General features: G+C 46.9%; 2 protein-coding genes across 6 annotated transcripts in view; one reads left to right on the top strand and one right to left on the bottom strand.

Annotated features, from left to right (window-relative positions):
- Positions 1-697, bottom strand: part of P4HA2 (prolyl 4-hydroxylase subunit alpha 2) — a 33,457-nt gene extending 32,760 nt beyond the window's left edge. For 3 of the 5 annotated variants that reach the window (XM_077768594.1, XM_077768598.1, XM_077768597.1), the window contains exons 1-2: positions 470-697; positions 14-139 (exon numbers count right to left, since the gene is read on the bottom strand). The gene's annotated coding sequence lies outside the window, so the exon portion shown is untranslated. Of the gene's footprint in view, positions 1-13; positions 159-469 lie in introns of those variants that run through there. The other 2 variants (XM_077768595.1, XM_077768596.1) reach the window with 2 other exon arrangements.
- A 22-nt stretch (positions 698-719) lies between these two features.
- Positions 720-23,299, top strand: part of PDLIM4 (PDZ and LIM domain 4) — a 39,725-nt gene continuing 17,145 nt past the window's right edge. The window contains exon 1 of the mRNA XM_077768873.1: positions 720-856. Within this exon, the coding sequence (XP_077624999.1) occupies positions 720-856 (137 nt within the window). The remainder of the gene's footprint in view (positions 857-23,299) is intronic.

Here is a 23,299-nt window from a genome sequence, read left to right on the forward strand (position 1 = left end):
ACACCACACTCACCACACTGTTTTGGACCTGGACTTTCCTAGTCTTCAATCCGTCCGCTCCAATGGGCTAGAACTCCTTGCAGTTTCTGACACACCGAAGGGTCCGTTTTAATTAACTAGTTACCACAGGTCCACGCAGCTGCTAAGTAAAAATAACGCAGGTTGGAAAGAGATGTCTACAGGAGGAAAAAAAAACTTTCTCAACCAGCTGCCTGTTTCATGGGTACCAAGCTGGACCCCGCCGGGCCAAAGCCAGAAACTCCCATCCCTTTGGAGAGAGGAAGGCGAACCTCACTAACTTTAAGCGGCCCCCCGGGGCCCAGACGAGGGCCTCCAACCTCTGGCCGCCCTCGGGGCCAGGCCTCCCGTTCCCGTTCCCGGGGAGCCTGCCGAGGCAGGGCGGCCAAGCTCCCCGCCCCGCCCGGCTCGGCGCGGACGCTCAGGGACCGGCAGGAAGGGCGCCGCTGACCTCACCACCCTGAGCTCGGGAAGGCACGCAGGCGGCGGGACAGGAACCCAGACGGGAGGAGAAACAGGGCGGAGGGCGGAGGGCTGCGGCCCGAACTGAGCTGCGGAGAGCGGGCTGCGCGACCCCCGGCCCTCAACTCCCGGTCCCGCGCGGGCAGCGCTCACGGCCCGACGACCCTGGCCCGCCCGCGAGCCCAGCAGCGGACCCGGCGACCGAGCGGGCGGGGCGCTCACCTGGACACNCGCCCTTCATGCCGCCGGCCGCTCGCCGCACGTACGCCGCGCCCGCCTCCCCTCGCTCGCCCCGCTCCACCTGCGGGACTCGGCCCTCCCTCCTTCCCAGTCCCTGGGCGGCTGCAGAAGGGCCTGAGACCCGATCCGGGCGCCAGTGAGATGGGGAACAGCCCCGACCGCGGGCGGACTTCCCCGGGCTCGGCTCCCGCCCCTCTCCTCGCGGGTCCCGCTGGGCGCACGGGCTCCTGCCGCCCCTCCCCCTCATCACCACCCTCAAGTTACACCCCCACCAGGGTCGGGGCCGGGATATCAGGGGAGCGGACGGACGGGTGGAGAAAAACTTGAAGAAGACGAGGGACCCGGCGTCCACCCTGAGGGCCAAGCTCCCGAAGAGATTCAGCCTGTCCCCAGCTCCTGTGCCTCTCGCATTCCTCCTGGTGGCTTACCTATGAGTGATGGGTTGATGACAAGGGAGCCAATCAAAGGCTGGGGTGGGGGGTGGTATACTGGGGCCAAGTCTTGGTTTGCCCAAACCCTTTCGTACAACAGGGACCAAAAACAGTGGACACCTCATTTGCCTAGTCCCGTCCGGGCAGGAGTGAGGGCTGGGATGCCGCAAATCTCAGCCTGAGTCCCAGGAGGCCCTGGCGGACAAGCAGGTTCCCACGCCTGCTCTGTGAACCTTCGCGGTCATGAATGAGGGAAACACGGTCTGAGAATCTCATCAGGGAGCTAGCCCAGAGTGGGAGGTGCCCAGCCTCCCGCCCAGGCTGTGTGGGGATATTCCCTATGGCACTCTGTCCAGGCTGGCAGCCCAGACCTGGGGAAGGCAGGAGCACACGCACAGCACTACACATAAGATACGGAACAAGCCACTGTTACGGCCTGCGTCAGCCACCAGCCAGAGCCCAGCGAAAACCAAACAGAAACCTTCCTGCATCTGCTACATCCTGTTATGCCGCAGGAGCCTCCCTGTGTCCAGATTTTCCCGTCCTCTCCCTGCTCTCAGGAGCTTGCCCTGTGGATCATCCCTTCTCTGTCCTGGGTGTTTGACCCCTCCATCTGAACTGAATCCTGCCCTTGACCTATAAATAGATGTAACCCCTTACTGTGGAAAGGAAAGCCTTATTGGATTCCGCCAACTACAGCAGTGTCTCGACCCCAGCAAAATCTCTGAAAAGAGTGGTCTGTCAGTCCGTGTCCTCACTTCTCCCACTCCTCAGGCTCCTACAGTGGGCCTTCTGGTATTCTCCCAACACCGGACCAGGTCTCAGTAAACTCTCTATAACTTCCAAGTCTCAGAATTCAATAGCCTCTCTTCGGTTCTCATCTGCCAAAGCCTCCAGCCGCATTTGACTGCCCAGGAGTGTCTGACCGCTGCCTCCCTGGAACACTGATTTCCACCACCCTCTCCGGCCACCACTGCCCCAGCTTCTAACCTCCCAGTATATCTTCCTCTCCCCCTCTGCTCATTAGTCCATAAAGTCTGGGGGTTCCTCCAAAGCTCAGGTCTAGGCACCCTACTTCCCTCCTATCTAATTTCTTCCTTTACACACATGGCTCACTTCTCTACACTTGCCCTGACTCCCAAGCTCCAGACTCCTTTTAACTACCTGCTGAGTCTACATCTCCAGTGGAATGTCCACAGGCACTTCATCCACAACATGCTCAACACCGAATCCCTGCTCTCCTTCCTCCTCTCCACACCACCCACATTCCAATTCCCTGCTTCACTGGAAGAGCCACCCTCCATTGGGTACCTAACCAGAAGCCTCGTAATCATGCCCAGGATCTCCCTCTGCCTTGCCCCCAGACCGTATCTTTTCAGATCTCACATCCATTCGCTTGGGCCACCTAAATCTCTCTTCAATCCATCCACACTGCAGCTATAGCAATCACCTCAAAATTTGGGTCTGAACCCATCACTCTCAGCTTAGTAAATGGCACTGTTCTTAGGAAGAATCGCAAAGGTGGTCTGTAAGGCCCCACATGGTTTGACCCCTGCTCACTTCTCTAGTCACACTGACCTTCTTCCCATCCCTCTAACTGACCATTCTCTCCTCACCACACTCCCAGGCCTCTGCACATGCTTTTCTTTTTGTCTAGAAAATTTTCCCTCCTCCCCAATTCAATCTTTCACATCCCCTTGGAGGGATTTTCTTCACATCCCTGGCCAGGTCAAAACCTCCTTTAAAAGCCTCTCATGCTGTAAGTGCTTTGTAACATTTGCCACAGTGGATATAACTGAATGATTGTTTGATTATATAATTGAATGTCTGCCTCCCCCACTGGCCCGGGGGCCTCCAGGAGAACACAAACTGTGTATTTTTGTCCATCACTATATTCTCTGCTCTGATCACAGAACTGGGCTCAGTAACTATTTGCTGACTATATGAAGGGATGGGTGTCTCCTTTATGCCTTGCTCCATCACACACCAGTAGCAAAAGGCCTGGCCAAATCCTTCACAGGGCATTAGAGTCCTGGACGCCACTCATTTCTCATTCCTTATAAGGATACTTGCTATTGAATTTAGGGCCTATCTGGGTAATCAAGATGATCTCATCTCATGATCCTTAACTTAATTACATCTGTAAAGTCTTTCTAAATTAGTTCATATTTACAGTGTCCAGGTACAGTGTCCAGGCATTAGGACATGGTCATATTTTTTTAGGGGCCACCATTTAACCCACTCCACCTGACATTCTCTCATACCTTCCAGGGACTACTGACTCTGGGGTAAATCCATGACTCTCAGTTCTGAGTCTATAGCCCAGGCCCACTCCAGACTCACATAGCCTTTTATTAGCAGCCACTTGATAGGTGAATTATCTCCCCATGCCCTACCCACACCCCTGAAGTGTTTCTGCCCCAGTATTTTCTATATCTCAGGAAATGAAGTCAATACCTTCCAGTCATTTCTATTTTCTTCCCTACCACATTCCCCCATTATAGATGTTACCTGGTAGACTAGACTTGTCTGGCCACCACCACCATCCCAAGGGAAGGACCTAGTGTCTCTCCAGAAGGGAGGGGAAAAATGCTCATGCTGTGGGGGACCTGGTTGGCTCAGTCAGTTAAACACCCGACTTCGGCTCAGGTCATGATCTTGCAGTTTGTGAGTTTGAGCCCCACGTTGGGGTCTGTGCTGATAGCTCAGAGCCCGGAGTTTCCTTCAGTTTCTGTGTCTCCCTCTCTCTCTTCCCCTCCCCCACATGCACTCTGTCTCTCTCAAAAATAAATAAACATTAAAAAAAAAAATACTCATGCTGGATGACTTGTGTGTGCTTCCCTCAAATAGAGGCCTCCTCAGCCTGCCCCTGACCTCCCCAACTTAACCTGTGATCTTTGGGTAAGGGGAGGAAGGGGCAGGCTCCACCGCTTGGTGCTGAGGTCTCACTGATGACTCTTGCAGACCCTGGCTACCACCTCAGCAGCTGTGGTGGCCTGGCCAGGATTTATGAGCACCTGATCCTTCCATAAAATTCCCCGGAGTGGGGGGGCCCACAGGGTCAACCAGTGCTGCACAAAGGGCACTGTGTATGTTGATACTTATCTGTGCAATGCAGCACATTCAGCAGACAGCTGGTCACTGGACTCTGGGACCACCACCCTTCTCAGTCCAAGTGCTTCCCTTCAGGCACTGAGGAAAAACTGGGTGTGTCCCAAATGACCGGTACTTTGACTCAAGGCCAAGTCCAGGGGGCTGGAGGTGTCGCTTGAGTGGGGCCACCTAGTGGTGGACCTACAGCTTCAGAAATAGGACTTTCCAGGTAGTCTGGTGCAGGACCAGCTTGGTGTATGACCCTGGGAAAGGAAAAGAGAATCTGGCAGAATCCCCAGGACTCTGTGGCCGGCCCTGGACAGGGCCAAGTAGGTCCCCAGAAAGTACCCCTCAAATCTCTGCGTCCTTTGGGTGGATGCAAAAAATAAGACTGGCCCCATAGAATGTCCCCTCCCAGTTCCCTCTCCCTGGACCCCTACAGCTCTAAACAGCAGAGGCAGCACAAGCTAGGCTGTCATTACAGGGTGGAGAGAGGCGTCCCAGGGCCTTCAGAGCTGTAATTACCCAGCAGGTCCAGGGCAGGCCCTTATAATAGAGACAGCAGGCTTAGACTTCAGCTTCCCTCCTCACTGCACCCTCCTTTCTTCTATCTTTGGCAAGAAGCTTCAGCGAGTGTAAATGCCCAGAGGGCCAGGAGTTAGCTAGGTATAGTGCTTACAAATCCTGATATCTTGATATATACAGATAAAGCACACTTTTCAAAGTTACCATTATTGTAACACAGAAGCTTCTCATCCTCATTCCCCAGCCTTGAGCCCACATGGAGACTGGGTGAGCATTAGGGATGAGTGAGGAATTCAGGGTTGGGATAGCTTTTGGACATCTGAATTAACTACTGACTAAAAGGCTGAAAGTTCAGTAGTTTTACTACTTTTTTAGGCCTTGTCAAAATGTCAGGAAGCCAGTTGAGCAGAAGGTAGGGGAGAAATGAGAAGTGAGGCTGCAGAGATCCCAAGGGCAGACCACCTGGGAGAAGCATTTGGGGTTTAGGACAAGCACCCTGGCTGTCTATTGTGGAGGAGGTAGGGGGAGGAGGAGGAAGAGGAGGAGAGTCTAGAGGTGATAGGGAGGGACCTGGTGCAGAGTCTAGATGACAGCTGAGAGTGACGTGAGCTGAAAAATGGCAATGCATACAGGGAGAAGTGGGCATACTTTTTTTTTTTTTTTAACAAATAGTTTATTGTCAAGTTGGTTTCCATATAACACCCAGTGCCCATCCCCACAAGTGCCCCCCTGGGCAGATTTTTTTTTAATGTTTATTTATTTTTGAGAGAGAGAGAGAGAGAGAGAAATAGGTGGCCTGAGTGGGGCAGGGGCAGAGAAAGGGAGACGGAGGATCCAAAGCAGGCTTTGCCCTGACAGCAGCAAGCCCAATGCGGGGCTTAAACTCAGTCAGGTGCTCAAACAACTGAGCCACCCAGGCACCCCACGAAGTGGGTAAATTTAAGAATTATAAAGACGAGGAGCCTGAGTCGTTCAGTCAGTTAAGCCTCAGACTCGATTTAGGCTTAAGTCATGATTCCACAGTTCATGAATTCAAGCCCTGTGTCAGGCTCTACACTGACAGCACAGAGCCTGCTTAGGATTCTCTCTCTCTCTCTCTCTCTCTCTCTCTCTCTCTCTCTTTTTCTCTCTGCCCCTCCCTTGCTCATACACACACACACTCTCTCTCTCTCAAAATAAATAAACATTTAAAAAAAGAATTATAAAGAGGTAAAATACAAAAGGCTGTGTTCATTCACTCATGAATGAGAAGACCTACTTCTCATCCAGAATGAGGGGAGGGCTTTTCATCCTTGGTTTGCTCTGCTCTGCTCTCAGAACAGGCCCTGCTGAAGGGAGTCAGTGGCACCCCCAGACAACATGAGCTTGGGGAGCAACTAGGCTCCCCACTAAGAACACACCAGCACCCTTCAAGGTTGCAGACTGACATGGAATCTTAATGACAATGTCTGGTTTCCTTAATTGCCAGACTCCTTCCACCATAAGGTAACCACCCATTTAATGATGGTTTCAACACTAACTCACTAATGCACCCCTTCCGCCCTTCCTCTCCCTGTTCCTCATATCCTCGTCCCCCCCCCCCTTATTTTTCAATGAATGCATTGCTATAGTGATAGGTGTTTGTAGGCACCTTATATCCTTTCGGGAGTGAGATGAGTGTCAGTCAATCCACCCGTGAGTCACCCTAGCCCAGTCTAGTTATGCGAATTCTGTACTGCTTAAGCCTGGGGCTCCCTTTGCATCACAGATATTATAGATTTGCATGTTCATTACAACTTTTTAGTAGATAAAAAATAGACTGAAATTAAGAGGGGGTATCCTTTGCTAATTTGCACAAAATCACCATTTGCTTGTGTACATCTACTTCCATCCATATAATCAATCATAGGAGCTAGAGTCACCCATGTCACTGAGGCCTCCTTATATCTGCCTCAGAGACCCCAGCCTCTCCTGTGGGCTCTCTCCTGCCCTCAACTATCCTGCCTGTATCAGGTCTGGTTGTGACTCTGACTCTCCCCCAGTCCCTTGAGTAGACACTGTCGTCCAGACTTGTTGGTGAGCCCTGCCCTCTGCCCCTATGGGAAACTGCCCAAGACTCTGACCCTACCACAGAGAGGCCAGAGTGCTCATTCCTCTAGAGGCCCTGACTAGCTGACACATCACATATATATTCTAATGCATCTGTATGCCACATAAGTAAGTACCTTCTGGGTTTGTTTGTTTTTTTTAATTTTTAAGTTTATTTATTTATTTTGAGAGCAAGAGAGAGAGAGAGCATGAGTGAGGGAAGGACACAGAGAGAGCGAGAGAGAAAGAGAGAGAAAATCCCAAGCAGGCTCCACACTGTCAGCACAGAGCCCGACTCAGAGCGCAATCCCAAGAAACATGAGATCATGACCTGAGCTGAAAACAAGAGCTGGTCACTTAACCATCTGAGCCACCCAGGCACCCCCAGTGTAAGTACATTTTATACTTATGCAGCAAGGACATGGCTAAACCACAGTGAGCTTGTTTCTATGACACAATACTACATTTGCTAGCACTTAGTATTTACATTTTCTTTTTCATAGTTTTCCACATTTTTTCCCATCTTCAACATTTGCATGAGCCTATGAGAAGCTTGATGAGCCTGTGCCTCTATCATATAAAAACACAACAGGGGAACCTGGGTGGCTCAGTCAGTTAAGCATCTATCTCTTGATTTCAGCTCAGGTCTTGATGCCAAAGTGAGGGATAGAGCTCCACATCAGGCTGTATGCTGAGCATGGAGCCTACTTGGGATTCTCTCTCTCTCTCTCTCTCTCCTCTCTCTCTCTCAAATAAAAAAATAAACATTAAAAAAGAGAGAGACACACAACAACCTGGCCACAGCCTTTGGTGGGATGGTCCTTACCCACTAGACACACAGACACACAGACACACACACACACAGGACTGTGCATGCATACAAAAGCTGTGAAACTTGGCCTGTCACATGAGGAGGAGAACATCCTGTGCTCTGTACTCTGGCTCTGCCCTTGACCTTTACTCTCACTCAGGAGCAGATGTTGACTTTAAAATAGAATCTGACCTGATCCCTGATTGTGAACCAGCCAGGTAAGGCTTGGAATGAGGAAGATGTCCATCTCCATCATGTGCAGGTATCAGAGCCTAAAGGAGAACAGAAATGGCTTGGACAAGGAGTCTCCCTACCTGAAGAGTAAGTAACCCAGGTGTTGAGGGTGGAGAGCTGGCTTTCCCACAATGGCAGGACCATCAGACGCTCTCCAGCAGTCTTAGAGGCAAACAGTGCTCTCTCACCCCAACAGCTCCAGGCCAGGCTGCTCCCCTACCCTCAACAAGATCTTGGATTTTCTCTATGCTCCATCTTGGGACACCAGCAGTTATCTGTGTGCCCAGGCAAAGACGCATGGAACCTCAGAGCCTTTTGGGGAAATTCTGCTGCTCTGGCCCTGCCCAGAGAGCGACACCTGCAAAAATAACTACGGCCAGCAGAGGGTGCCTGGAGCCCACCATGGGACACCCAGTTAAAGGAGCAGTCAGTCCCAGTCTCTTTCAAAAAGCCCCTCAGGCCTGATCCAATGCCCTATCCCTCTAAACAAGGTTTAACCAGGACCCTTACTTAGAGCTACATAAGCATGAGCAGCTGGGGCAAATACAGATGTTTTCGTAGAGAATGACCAACGCTGCGACCTCTAGTGGTGGGGAAGGCAGGAAGGGTATTGGGAGGGTCCCAAACCCTGAGCTTAGACACGTAAGACCAAAGCCCTTCATAGCCAGTTAAGTAACAGCTTTACAGAAGGCTCAGGGCATAGAAGCCAGTAGATCTTAAGAAAAGGGGGGGGTGGGGTTGGAAAGGCTAGTAGCACAGTGAAATTAGGTAAGGAGATGTGGGAGCCAACCGACAGAACTCTGGACATACCTAGAATATTCATTCTGGCTTCTGTTGAAATGAGCCCTTAGAGGAGAGGGGCCAGAGGAGCAAGAACGGGCCGTCCGTATCTGGGTTCCTCTGATACTCCAAGGGGCTTCTGTGATTGGGCAGTTCACATAGGGAGCACTTTCCCTGTACCAAGTGTAACAGACTTGGGCAACCTCTGCTTGCCCCTTCAGATTCGTGCTCCTCTCTCCCCGTCAGCCCTGCTCTGCACTCTTGGCAGCTGATCTACGTGGATGACATCAACAGGTTCTCCTGCCCTGTGACTTCTAATTGGGTCCAACCCATGGGAGTATCAAGAAAAGATCAGCTAGAGGGAGGAAATGGACTTTGGGGAAGTTGCCTGCAACCCACACTTGTGGGCCTGGCCCAGCAACCCGTCTAACCTCAGGATTGTCTTGGAGCTGCCCTGGTCATGCTAAGGAATAGCCACACTATTCCCAGAAGCCCCAGGGCTTCCAACATTAGGTCACTCAGCCTGAGAGCTCAGAAGCTTACTACATGTCACTCACCCATAATCAGTCAGTCAAATATTTGCTGGCACCCCCTCTGTGTCTGGTCCTGGGTGCTCAGGGACACAGACACAGAGATGAGTCTGGTAAAAACCCTGCCCCCACAGAGCTTATGGGGGAGAACAGCATCCTGGGACACAGGGAAAATGACGGTGAATCCCAGGGTTGAGGGAGCCTGCAGAAGGCGCGTGTCACTTGCTGAGTGGTCAGGTGAGGAGGATAGGGTGTGGGTCTCCCCAAGTACTCAGCCAAGGGGAAGGCTGGGTGCCCAGAAGACAGAAGGAGCAAAGACTGAGGTGAAGGAATGGATAATTCACATGGCAGCCTATGGTGGCCAGGCAGGGTATCAGACTACCCACTGGCAAATCTGTATCCCCTGCTTGAACTTCACAGATCCCACTAGCAAGGGGAGAATGGCATGCCCAGCTAGTGCCATTTTAAACTTTTATTTAAAAACTTACTTACTGGGGCACCTAAGTGGCTCAGTCAGTTGGGTGTCCAACTCTTGATTTCGGCTCAGGTCATGCTCTCAAAGCTGTGAGATTGAGCCCCATTGCAGACTCCGCACTGACAGCGTGGAGCCCTTTTAAGATTCTCTCTCTCCTTCTCTCCCTCTTTCCCTACACTGCTTGTATGTACACACACACCCTCTCTCAAAATAAATAAATAAACATCAAATAATAATAATAATAATAAAGTAAAAACTTATTAAGGGGCATCTGACTGGCTCAGTTAGTAAAGTGTACAAGTCTTGATCTCAAGGTCATGGGTTCAAGCCCCACAGTAGGGGTAGAGGTTACCTAAAAAAAAGTTTTTTTTTTAACTTACTTATTAAGATATAATTATCGTATAGTAAACTGTATGTATTTTAATACACAGCTTAGTGTGTTTTACATACATATGAATTCATGTAACCACCACCTAGATCAAGATATAGACTATTTCCACAAGTACCACAAGTCTCCCTTATGCCCCATCAATCAATAAAGCTTGCCAAAGACCACTCTTCTTTCTTCTATCACCTTTGACTATTTTTTGTCAGATTGTTAACTTTATAAAATTGGAATTTTACAACATATACTTTCTGTGTGTTTCCTATACTCAGCATTACGACTGTAATAGCCATCCGTCTTGCTGTTTGTGATATTATATCATCCTGTGTCACTGCTATGCGGTATTTTATCATGTGAATATACCATAATGTGTCCATTCTATGTTTGGTAGACATTTGGGTCATTTCCAGTTTTGAATTATTTTACATAAAACTGCTTTGCATATGTTCATGCATGTCTTCTAGCAAAAATAAACACTCATTTATATTGAGTATAATCAAATTCCAGGAATGAAATTGCTGGGTCATAGGATATGCATATAGTTAGCAATAGTAGCTACTTCCAGTCACTTTTTCTAGATGGTTTTTACACTCCCAGCAACAATGTATGAGAACTCCAGTTGCTCCATATCTTTGCCAATATTTGTAATTGGTAGCCTTTTCTTAAAAAAGTTTTTTATGTTTTTTTTTTAAAGAGAGACAGACAGACAGACAGAGTGTGAGTGGGGAAAGGGCAGAAAGAGGGAGGGAAACACAGGATCTGAAGCAGGCTCCAGGCTCTGAGCTGGCAGCACAGAGCCTAACCCAGGGCTCGAACTCAAGGACAGTGAGATCATGGCCTGAGCAAAAGTTGGATGCTTAACTGACTGAGCCACCCAGGTGCCCCTAGCCTTTTCTTTTTCTGTTTTTATCTTCTTTTTCTCTTCTCCTCTCCTCTCCTCTTCTCTTCTCTTTTCTCTTCCCTTCTCTTCTCTTCTCTTCTCTTCTCTTCTCTTCTCTTCTCTTCTCTTCCCTTCCCTTCCCTTCCCTTCCCTTCTCTTCTCCTTTCCTAGGGCATAACTCTTATTCCTAGAATGCAAACTCTCTCCTAGGGTGTGATTCTTCTGGCAGGGACTCAGCTGAAAACCTGGGTGTTTACCAAAGACTCTTCACCTCGGCATAACATGGATTCCAATTTGTCTCCATAGCATATTGATGCTGCTAAAACTACTGCTCAGTTCTTTACCCTCAAGCTGCTGTATAGAAATGGGCCAATAGGTTCAGAAGAATTTGTTCACTGGGATCCTTCTCTGATATCTCCTCCTTTCCACAGTCCTCTGCCCCTAAGTTTTAGCCTCTTTGGCACTTCTGAACTCCAACCTTCTCATCCCCAGTCTGGTAAGACTGATGCTTTCTGTGTGGTCTTCCCTTCCACCCCAGGCAACCATGTAGGAAATGCCCTCAGAGAAAATGCCAGGGTAAATGTGGAACTCACTGCATATTTTTCCCTTTTTTCCAAAGACCATAATCCTTCCATTCTTACCTATACTCGTTGTTCTCCAATGCTCTCAAATAGCTGTTTTATATATCTTGTCCAACTTTCATAGTTGTTTTTGGCAGGAGGATTAATCTGATACAACTCACCATTATATCTAAACTTTATTCAGTATAATTCTGATGACAGATTAGAAAGAAGTGGAGATAAGTAAGCGCCTACTGGCCCAGCTGCTTTGGCTAAATCTTAGATTCTTAGATGTGTGGCATCAGATCCACATCCTGAATTAGAGCTCCCTATTTTCATTTCCTTTCCTTTCTTCTTTGAAACTTTTATTGGATTCCAATCATGACTGAGTAATTGGTAATAAACTTACTTCCCTAGTGTAAACAACTATAAAGTTAGATAAAACATTTTTATAGCAACTGATTACAGGCATTGGACATCAAATAGCTTCCATCCTTGAGAAGGAAAACACAAGGTGAATTTCACATTCCCTAAAGTTCTTTGAGGCACTTTCCAAACTATAGTAAGAGAGAAGTGGACCCCAAATGGTTCAATGGTCTCACTGGGTGGAGGAAACATATATCAAAGATAAAAGTTGATGAATTGGCTGAATTTGTGGGGCAGGGCATCAAAGAGAAGGGAACGACATGGGGAAGGAACACTAGAAATATGCATAGAGGCTGTCTTGAGATTTTGGAAGGCAGCTATGCTCACCACTATACCACCAACACTGTCTTGAGATTTTGTCTGAGTTGCACATGTGCAGGAAAAGAATCCATGAGGACTGGTGGATTAAAAACTCTGGGTCTGTGTGGTGCCTGGTTGGCTCAGTCGGTGGATCGTGTGACTCTTGATGTTGGGGTTGTGAGTTTGAGCCCCACATTGGGTATGGAGCCTACTTAAAAAAAAAAAAAAAGACTCTAGGTCTGGGAAATAATGGGGATTCCAGAGGTCACACAGTGATAAGACCTGTTCTGGCTAGCCAGAGTGGAAAGACCTATCTGAATACCCTGAGTATTTAATTGAAAGCATAGAAAGTCCATGTCTTAGGAATAGAACTATTCTAGCCATTTTGTATGCCCTACTTTACACTCACTCTAACAAAGCCTAAAATCAAGCCTCAACAGGATCATATGAAGCCTTAAGTAAATTCACTGCCTAACAAAACAAACTCAATGTTCTGTCAAGGAGACAGCATGATCTGGACGCTAAACAATGTACCATCTACAAATCCCAGCATATGATCAAATATTACCAGGCACATGAAGAGGAAGAAAATATAATCCATAATCAGAGAAAAAAATAATGAATATAAACAAATCCAGAGACAATAGAGATATTGGAATTAGTGGATAAGGACTTTAAAATGCCTATTGTAATTTATCCAAAAATGTAAAGTGGTAAGATAGATATAATAAATAAATAAATGGATCATTTCAGCAGAAAAAATGGAAACTAAAAAGGAACTAAATGGAAATTCTAGAACTGAAAATATAATATCCAAAATTAAAAATTTTGCTAGGTAGGCTTAAGAGGAGATAGGACACTGAAGAAAAATACTTCAGTGAACTTGAAGTCAAGTCAGTAGAAACTATCTAAATGGAAAGACAGGGAAACATATACAATAAAAAAGAAAAAATTATAAGAAAGAAGAAAAAAAAAGAAGAGAGCTTCAGTGAAATGACCTTGAGATAGTATCAAGCCATCTAATATACATAAAATTGGAGTCCCAGAAGAGGAGAGATTGAAGGAAAATTTTTTTAAAAAGTGGCTTAAATTCTAAATTTGATTGTAAAAATTTTTAACTCATCATTGCAAGAAGTTTAGGATTATAAAACCCCAAATGGAATAAGGACAAAGGAAACCACACCTAGGTGCAACATAGTCAAAGATCTTAAAACCAAAGAGAACACCTTAAAAACAATGAAAAAACACATATTACATTAAGAGGAACAATGATAAGGATTACTATTTACCTTTCATCAGAAATAAAGAATGCCAAAAAAACATGGAAACAATGAACGGTATATTAAATTTTTAAAAAATATTTATTTATTTTTGTAAGAGCACAGTAGGGGAGGGGCAGAAAGCAGGGGACAGAGGATCCAAAGCAGGCTGCGCGCTGACACGGTGACAGCTGAGAACCCAATGTGGCGCTAGAACTCACAAACTGCAAGATCATGACCGGAGCTGAAGTTGGATGCTCAACCAACTGAGCCACCCAGGTGCCCCAAGAATAATATATTAAATATTAAATATTCTATGAGAAAAACAACAACCTAGAATTCTATATCCAGAGAAATTATCTTTATTTATTTAAAAAAATTTTTTTAATTTATTTCTGAGGGAGAGAGACAGACAGACAGACAGCGTGAGCAGGGGAGGGTCAGAGAGAGAGGGAGACACAGAATCTGAATAGAGGCTCCAGGCTCTGAGCTAGCTGTCAGCACAGAGCCTGACACAGGGCTCGAACCCACAAACTGTGAGATCATGACCTGAGCCGAAGTCAGACGCTTAACCAACTGAGCCACCCAGGTGTCCAGAGAAATCTTTAAAAGGGATAGAGGGGGCACCTGGGTGGCTCATTTGGTTGAACCCCCCTGACTCTTGATTTCAGCTCAGGTCATGATCCCAGAGTCAGGCTACTGAACCCCACATCTCCTCAGACTCCATGCTGAGCATGGAACCTGTTTAAGATTCTCTCTCTCTCTCTGCCTGCCTCTTCTCCTCATGCATGCAGGCATGTGTGCTCTCTCTCTCTCTCTCTGATTTAATAAATGAATAGGGAAGGAGAAATAAAGATATTTTTAGATTAATTTTTAAAAAGCTGAGAGAATTCATCACCAGTGGACTACACTACCAGAAATGTTAAAGGAAATTATTAAGGCTGAAAAGAAGTGATAGCTGACAGAAATTTGACTCTAAAAAATGGAACAAAAACTATCAGTAAATACAATAAGTAAATATAAAACTTTTTTTCCCTTAAATTATTTAAAACAACTTAGTAAAGCAAGAATAATAACAATGTATTACGGAGTTGATAACATTTGTAGACGTTAATGTACAACGACACTAACATAAAGAGAGGAACAAAGGGAAGTATGTTATTGCAAGGTTCTTACATTACATAAGAAGCAATATTTATCCCTTACTCCTTGCCTTTATTTTCCATTTTATTATCTTCATTCTTCTAGTTACAAATACAAGTTTATTTCTATAAAATTATTATTAGAAATAAATTTTAATTAAAATTAAACATTAAAAAATTAAAATACATAATTTAAAATGCAAATTTCCCAAAGTGCTATTATCAGCAACTAACAACTATCAGGAGTTTATAATATATTTCTGATACTTTTTATCTATATGTAATAGGAAAACATTTAAAATGTTTACCTTGGGGGTGCCTGGGTGGCTCAGTCGGTTAAGTGTCCAACTTCGGCTCAGGCCATGATCTCATGGTTCATGGGTTCGAACTCTGCGTCGGACTCTGTGCTGACAGCCAGCTCAGAGCCTGGAGCCTGTTTCAAATTCTGTGTCTCCCTCTCTTTCTGACCCTTCCTTGCTCACGCTGTCTCTCTCGCTCTCTCAAAAATAAATAAAACATTAAAAAATTTTTTAAAAATAAAAAATAAAATGTTTACCTTGATGAAAAAGATGTTGATTATAAAAATATTTTTCCATATTTTCTACCATCCCTTGTGTTTAAGTACACAAAAAATAGTTTATAAAAATACATTGGAAAGGTTGTGAATCAATTCATAACTCATTTTATAGTGTGGAGAAGTATATAGTATGTAGGATTATAACCATTTAAAAAATTTCTTTAATGTTTATTTTTGTCACAGACCAACAGAATGCAAATGGGGGAGGGACAGAGAGAGAGAGAGAGAGAATCCGAAGCAGGCTCCAGGCTCTAAGCTGTCAGCACAGAGTCTCACGTAAGGATGGAGGCCACGAACTGTGAGATCATGACCGGAGCCAAACTCAGACACTTAACTGACTGAGCCACCCAGGGGCCCTGGATTATAATCATTTTGTGTGTGTGTAGGTAATAAATGGCCCCAACCTGATTTACTGAATAAACTACTCATTATCCTCTGAATTAAGATGATTCCTTTATCACCTGCATTGAACTCCCTTTTGTTCTCCTGATGTAATTTTTCCCATGGTTCCGCCACATTCTAAATTACTTTAGCTTTATCACTCACTTAGATGCCTATAAGCGTTAATCTTAGTTTGTTAGTCTTTTAATCCAATGTTTGGTTTTTCATCCTCCTTTTGTGTTCCCAAACCCAGTTCCAGTGTGGAAGCATCCCCCCCCCCAACCCAATACCAAGCAATTCACAGACACCAGCAGGATGTCCAAGAATTCAACTCAGTCCTGACATGAACTAGCCAGAGATAGCATGAGATTCCACAGATTAAGGGTTCAGTCCTATCTGACTGCCCTCCATGCAGATACCTAGGGCATGGTGTGGGGAAGGGGTGCAGAGTTTCCAGGCCCTCTCCAGGCACGCCACTCTCACTCATCTCCGTGTGGTCACCAACACAGAAGCCTTCAGAACCTAGTCCTTTTGGCTTTTTATAGAGGCTTCATTGCATAGCCATGACTGGCTAAGTCATTGGTCATTGACTGCCTTAACCTGTCCCTCTCCCCTCTCTGCTTCCCAGAGGTGAAGAAGAAGGGGTGGGATTGAAAGTTCCAATCTCCTAATCCTATGTATTGTCCACCTGGCAACTAGTGCCCCTCCTGCCCCCCACCCCAGGGGAGAGCAAAAGTCACCTTCATTAACATAACAAAAGAAACATACCTTTATCACAGGAAATTCCTAAGGTTCTAGGTGTGAGCCAGGAACACACTGGATGAGGGCCAAATACAAATGCGAAATATATTTCAGTAGTCTGAATGACAAAATATATATTTTTTTATAGATCATAACATCACACATCCATATTTACTTTCAGTTGAGCCTCAGGGTCATCTTGTCAATTCTTCCCACCCAAATGAAGTTTGATTGGAATTGCCTTTATAAATTAATAAATTTAAAATATTGAGTTTTCCAGGCATGTAACATATTTGTCTATTTTTTTCTAAGTCTATTTATTTATTTGAAGAGAGAGAGAGAGAAAAGAGAGCACTAGTGGAGGGACAGAGAACGAGGGTCAGCGCATAGCCTGAAGCAGGGCTGGAACCCACAAACTGGATGGTGAGATCATGACCTGAGCTTAAATCAAGAGTCAGCCTCTTAGCCAACTGAGCCACCCAAACACCCCAGGCATATGCGTCTACTTATTTTTCTTTTATATCTATCCTAGAGCAAGTTTATACTTTCTTTCTTTCTTTCTTTTTTAAAATGTTTTATTTATTTCTGAGAGAGAGAGAGAGAACATGAACAGGGGACGGTCAGAGAAAGAGGGAGACACAGAATCCGAAACAGGTTCCAGGCTCTGAGCTGTCAGCACAGAGCCCGACACGGGGCTCAAACCCACAGACCATGAGATCATGACCTGAGCTGAAGTTGGGCGATTAACTGACTGAGCCACCCAGGTGCCCCAGTTTGTATGCCTTTCATGTGCTCAAGTGAGTTTCTAGATATTTCTCATGAATCACTGTGATTATTTTCATCATATTTCCTAAGTTGCAACTTGACACTTTTAAAAACTATTAAAATCCACATACATATACGAATTTATCATATTCCGCTCCACCTGACTCGATCCCCCTACTAGTTATAATAGTTTTTCAACCAATTCTCCTGGATTTTATGGAGGCATAATCACTATACCATCTGCCGGTAATGATCATTTTTTACTCTATTACTTATTACATTTACTTAACCATTATTTCTTTTTCTCACCCTTTTGTCACCTTTAAGACCTCCAGAGAAATACTGTGCAAGAGTAGTGAAAGGGACATTGTTTGGATCCTGACATTAATGGGAATTTTACAGTGTTGAGTCCAATATTGGCTTTTGCTTTCCAATACATGTTCTTTAAAACACTGGGGTGCCTGGGTGGCCCAGTCAGTTAAGTGTCCAACTTCAGCTCAGGTCATGATTTCACCGTCCATGAGTTTGAGGCCCGCATTGGGCTCTGTGCTGACGCCTCAGAGCCTGGAGCCTGCTTCAGATTCTGTGTCTCCCTCTCTTTCTGTCCCTCCCCTGCTCATGTTCCCTTTCTCTCTCTCTCTCTCTCTCTCTCCCTCTCCCTCTCCCTCTCTCTCTCTCAAAAATAAACACTAAAAAAATTAAAAATAAAATAAAATAAAATGCTAAGAACATTTCCTTCTCTCCATGATTTTCCAGCTGTTCACTATGAATGACTGGTAAATTTAATTAAATGCCTTTTCAGGATTTTTTTTTCCTTTTAAACTATTAATCAATGCATTTTGTAATATTAAATTAACCTTGTGGTCCAAGAAAATCTCCAAGTTGGTAACTCTTTTAACATACTATGGAAGCCAATTTGTTATATTCACAAATTTGATGGATCTGCCATTTTCTTGCAGGGATACTATCTTGCTGGGAGGATAACGAATAGCTCTTCACAAGGATTCTGGGAGCTCTCCATTTCTCCCTGGCTCTGGGACACCACAGTTCTCTGAGGGAGACTGTTTGTACTCCTTCTTTGGGCCAACAATGTTTCATGCTTGAATGCCGATTGTCACAGCCCTTTGTGGTCAGCTTGTCTTAATCGTGGACACAGCTACTTCTCAGGGTCTGCCAGTCCCAGAGTTCTGGGCAGTACCCATTTCAACACTTGGTGCATTTCTAGTCCAGACCTGCCATTTTCTCTTCTTCTTCTCTGAAATGAGACATTTCTTGTTTAATACTCAGCCCATAGAAGTTGTCATTATACATTCTTTTGAAGAGATTCTGGCTTCTCATGTGGGAGAGGCATGTCCCCTCCCCATTGCTTAGGCAACTCTGCCTTCCAACAAGCTTGGTGGTTTCACAAGCAGCAAACAATCTGATCAAGGGTGCTCTCAGTGGGGGTTCAAGTCACTCATATGCTTTCACCATTGTGGGTGGGTATGAGAGATGTGGGGTGTGAGTGCAGTCCTTGCCTCTGAGGGCTCTGCCTCTTACTGTCCGCTGCCGAACCTGGGTCTGCACAGCTATGGACCTAGCCTTGGAAGGGAAAGTAAGTGGGAAAAGATTTTGAAGATTCTTGGGAGCCAAGAAAATAGCCACCCAGGACATAAGACTGCCTTATGGGTCCCGCTCCAGCCTGTTCTCACCATAGGCCTGCAGTAGCCACAGCCCAGCTTCACCCTTGCTGGCCTGGATCTGGCTCTTCCTGCTGTAATCCCCATGGCCCCTTGCACCTGGATTCCCAGACTCCTGGGCCAGCGGGCAGCTGCTGCACTCCGGTGGCACAGCTCTGCCCCACTGTCCCAACAACACAGATGTCCAGGCTCACACCAGGTGGCCTCAGCTGGGGTGTCCCACTGCCAGGCCCGGAGGTGAGGTCAGTTCGAACATTCCTGCCAGCTGGGTGACTCAGCCATGAGAGAAACCACAGGCACCACTGGGCAGTGCTGTGCATCTCTGGGAGGGACACTTCACTAAGACCAGAGACTAAAGGAGCTGGTGCTGCATAGGAGAAGGCAGCCATAAGTCACAGAAAGGATGGGGCTGGGAGGACAGGCTGGAGACAGGCACATTGTGGTCCCCAGGACCACTTGATCTCAGAGTCATGAGTTCCATCCCCATGTTGGGTGTAGAGATTACTTTAAAAGTAAAGAGGTGCCTGGCTGGCTCTGCTGGTTAAGTATCCTACTCTTGATTTCAGTTCAGGTCATGATCTCATGGCTCATGAGATCAAGCCCCACAATAGGCTCTGTGCTGACTGCGTGGAGCCTGCTTAGGATTCTCCCTCTTTCTCTGCCCCTACCCCCACTTGTACTCTCTCTGTCACCCTCAAAATAAATAAATAAAAACTTTTTTAAAAATTAAAAAATAATAAAAAATGAAAATCACAAGGGACCGGGGCTGTGGAGGTCTAGCCTGAGGAAGTGGGCCAGGAAGCTGAGAATTTAAGTCACTGAAGTCATCTCCAAATGATGCTGTGCATTTTATATGTGTGTTACAAACATTTAATTGTTCAGTACTCAGGCCTAAAACAGTACCTGACACATAAAAGTCTCCAAAAACTATTTGAATATTTTGTTAAGTAGAACTGAATAAAATATTTTGTTGAATAAATGAGCAAAGCATAAACAACATAGGCGAGGGGAACCTGTGTGGCTCAATCCGTTAAGCTTTGGACTCTTGATTTCAGCTGAGGTCATCATTTCAGGGTTCATGGAATCAAGATCCACCTTGGGCTCTGAGCTGACTGTGCAGGGCCTGCTTGGGATTCTTTTTTCTCCCTCTCTCTCTCTGCATCTCTCTCTCTCTCAAAATAAATAAATAAACATTAAGAAAATAAAACAACATAGGCCATAATTCTCAAAACTCTATTTTTACATTATTTTTGTTTTTATTTTTCTGGGATCCTAGAAATATGGAAGTGGCCTGGACATCTCTAGCTCTTTAAGAGGCCCCGGATATCAGCTCTTGTGGTCAGGAAGAGGAGGAGGGTCCTCAGTCTAGAGATCTAAGTGCCCTGGGAGGCCACTTCTGAATCAATCTGTGGATATGTGGACTGAGGGGGAGCTGCAGTCCAGGCCCAGGCCGTAAGTCCCAGGCTGATGAGTGATGATGTGTGTATGAGGACCCCCAGTAACTAGATTCCATGCACCCCATGCTTGTTTACTCTTCGTTATCCCTTCACTCTTGGTGGAGCCTTACCCACACCTGAGAGCCATGTCTCCCTCCGTGATCTGAGAAGGGAAGGGTCCTGTACCCTTACTTGCGCCAAAGCATGGTGATGGTCAGGCCCAAGCCCAGAGCGCCCAAGGCACAGAATGAGCACATAGTCCAGTTGCTTCCCGGTTCTTCTGTTGCTCCACCAGGAGGAGCTGATTTATAAAAGAAGGAGCCTTCTCTGCACAGAGATCCGCATGGTTGGCTGATAGAAGTCCTCAACAGCCAGGGGAACCCCTGGTTTGGGCTTCTATTTGGAAGATGCAGGTGAAGTTGAGACATCTGGTGCCAGGGGAGGCTGGGTAATCTAGGGCAGGCTGCCTGCACAACTGTAGCCTGAATGAGAAGGATAGAAGGTAAGAATGGAGGTACCTTTGTGGCAGAGTAAGACCACGGTGCTTTTATAAGCTGTCTTTTTGAGGCCTCAGCTGCACAACACTCATTCCCACTCAGTCTCACTGCCACTGCCAACAGCCTGTTTTGTCACTTCCCTGCCTGGGCTGGCTGAGCTGCCTCTGGCTCTCCCGCTGTCTGCTGCCTCCCCCTGTGTGTGATGCCACTCCTCCCAACATTCTCCACTCCCAAGCCTCAGGGCCAGGGCCTCCCTGGGCCCAGCTGGGTAAACCTGCCCCTGCCCTGCTGCCTGGCAGCCCCTTTGTTGGGACCCAGAGCTGACAGGTTTTCTCTGTGAAAGCAGACACAAAGCAGGTCTGACAGGGGTGCTGTTGGAGGTTGTAGGCAGGACTGAGACACTTCCAGTCCCTGCTGCAAAGGGCATGGCATAAAGCCACCAGACAGGCAGGCTCTAAGCCCCACATGAACTGTTTAGAAGCTGTGTCACCTTAGGGTGGTCACTCACTGTCCCCAAGGTTCAGTTTCCTGAGAGGAATTGGTTCTGCTTATGTGTCTGTCCTGGAATCCAGCTCAGATCCAGGAAACTGGCTTTAATTGTCAGAGTCAGCTCTGTTCCCGTTTGGACCCCCAGAGACTGACTCCCTCTGGAGCCACTAGCTCTCAGCCCCCAGAGGAGACCCGGCAGGGCGGAGAGTCCCCACCCCACCTCCAAGTCCAGTTAATCATGTCTAGGCTACACACACAGCAGGTACTCCATAAGTGTTTGTTGAGAGATCAAATAGCACAAAACTAGAGCTGGGAAACTCCCTTGGTCACAAGGACACCCTCCCCTGTGTGTTCTGTGGCAGCAAACACAGCTCAAAGGCCAGCTTTGTTGCCTCCTTGATTGAGTCCTGTCAACCCAGGATGTATGGTTCATAACCCCTCAACTCACCTCACAGGCTACACAGCCCCAGATTTCCTTTTGGATATGGCCTGGGGTCCATGCTCCTGGCTGCCTCTACCCCTTTCAGAGCCCCTCAAATACTGCCTAGGGCCTGTCCTGGCTCTGCAGAAGGCTCTCGCAGTCCCTCCTCATCCAGCCTTGCCACATGTTGCTGTTCTCTCCGTCCTACAGACTCTCAGACTCCTAGCCTTGACTAGCAGGTCTCTTGAAAGCAGACCTCTGGGGGACCAGAAGCTATGGGACCTGGAGCCAGGCCAGACAGGCCACCATCAAATGAGGGCTTCTCAGGTTCTTCCTTGGCTGTCCTCTGGGTCCTGCTGTGGTCAGTACTGTGCACTGGATATCTCGTAAACAGGGGATGCCCATTCAAGGATTTAAATCCCCTTGGAATCCATGCTTTTGACTGGGGAGAGAGAGCTGGGTCTTCAGGGAGAGATGTACTGGACTGAGGAGCTGAGTCTGAATGGGGCAGACTCCATCCAGAGAGCTGTGGCCACTGGGCCAGGATGAGACAGGTCAGGGTCTGAGCTCTCTGACCAACCTCTAGCCCCTCACAGGAAGATATTCTCATGGCTGCTCCACTGCCTTCACTCTACCCCCATCCAGGTCTGCTTCCTATGCTGGGCAGTCCCTAGGCTGGCCTCACCCTCAGGCTGAGGTAGTTCTTCTCCTAGCATTTCCCTTCCCCTCCCCCTAGCCTCAGCCCCAAGGGCATCTTCCAGAGGCTTCTACTCTTGCTGGAGCTTGCCAGCCCATTGAGGAAAAAGCATTGTGGTTTCTCCTGACCTTGGATAGACCTGACCGTTCACAGAGGACCTGGGCATAAAGCCCTGAGCCATTTGGAGCCCCTAAAGGACAGGGTCACTGAGTGTGGAATCTAAGGCAGCAGAAGCAGAAGTCTTCCCCATTCTTGGCCTTTCATGCCCTCCCTGCTTCTCTCTGGGTCGTGGCCAAGGGGTGAACTGAGATTATAGTTCCTGGAACAATGATAATGCTATTTAACAGCAAATGTTTTTGAACACGCTCTGTGTGCCAGGCGTTCTGCTGGGTGCTGGAGAAACATAAGTAAATAAGATAGACACAGGCCCTACCCCATGCATGCCTTGATCCCAGCTCAGTGCAGGCACAGGTCGTGGCATTTGAAAAGCATTCAGTATATATTTGTTGAGTAAATAGAGGATGCATGAAATGAGTGGTCTGGTTATACCCAATAACACAGATGCTTGTGGTAGTATGCAATGAACAAGTGAAGTCCACTAGGGCAGAGGTGAGGCATGATCCAACTGTTATCCATCTCCACCTTGGAGACGACTCCCAGACCCTAGAATTGCCATTTGACATGATACCCTACATGATAGGGATTCAGCTGCACAGCACCCCCCAGGAATAAGGCCATTAAGAGTGAAATGAAATTCTGAGGGCTTCCTGGAGGAAGTGTCAGGGATGGGTTGAAAGCAGCTTGTCTGACCTGCTTTTTAGGACAGAGGGTACCTCAGGAGTGAAATCACAGTGTGGCTCTTAAGAAAGCCTATCGCTAGGGTTGCCTGGGTGGCTCAGCTGGTTAAGCATCTGACTCTTTTTTTTTTTTTTAATGTTTTATTTATTTTTGAGAGAGAGAGAGAGAGAGAGACAGCATGAGCAAGGGGGGGGGGGGGG

This window comes from Crocuta crocuta, unplaced genomic scaffold (genome assembly GCF_008692635.1).
Source record: "Crocuta crocuta isolate KB4526 unplaced genomic scaffold, BGI_CrCroc_1.0 scaffold64, whole genome shotgun sequence".
Lineage (NCBI taxonomy): Eukaryota > Metazoa > Chordata > Mammalia > Carnivora > Hyaenidae > Crocuta > Crocuta crocuta.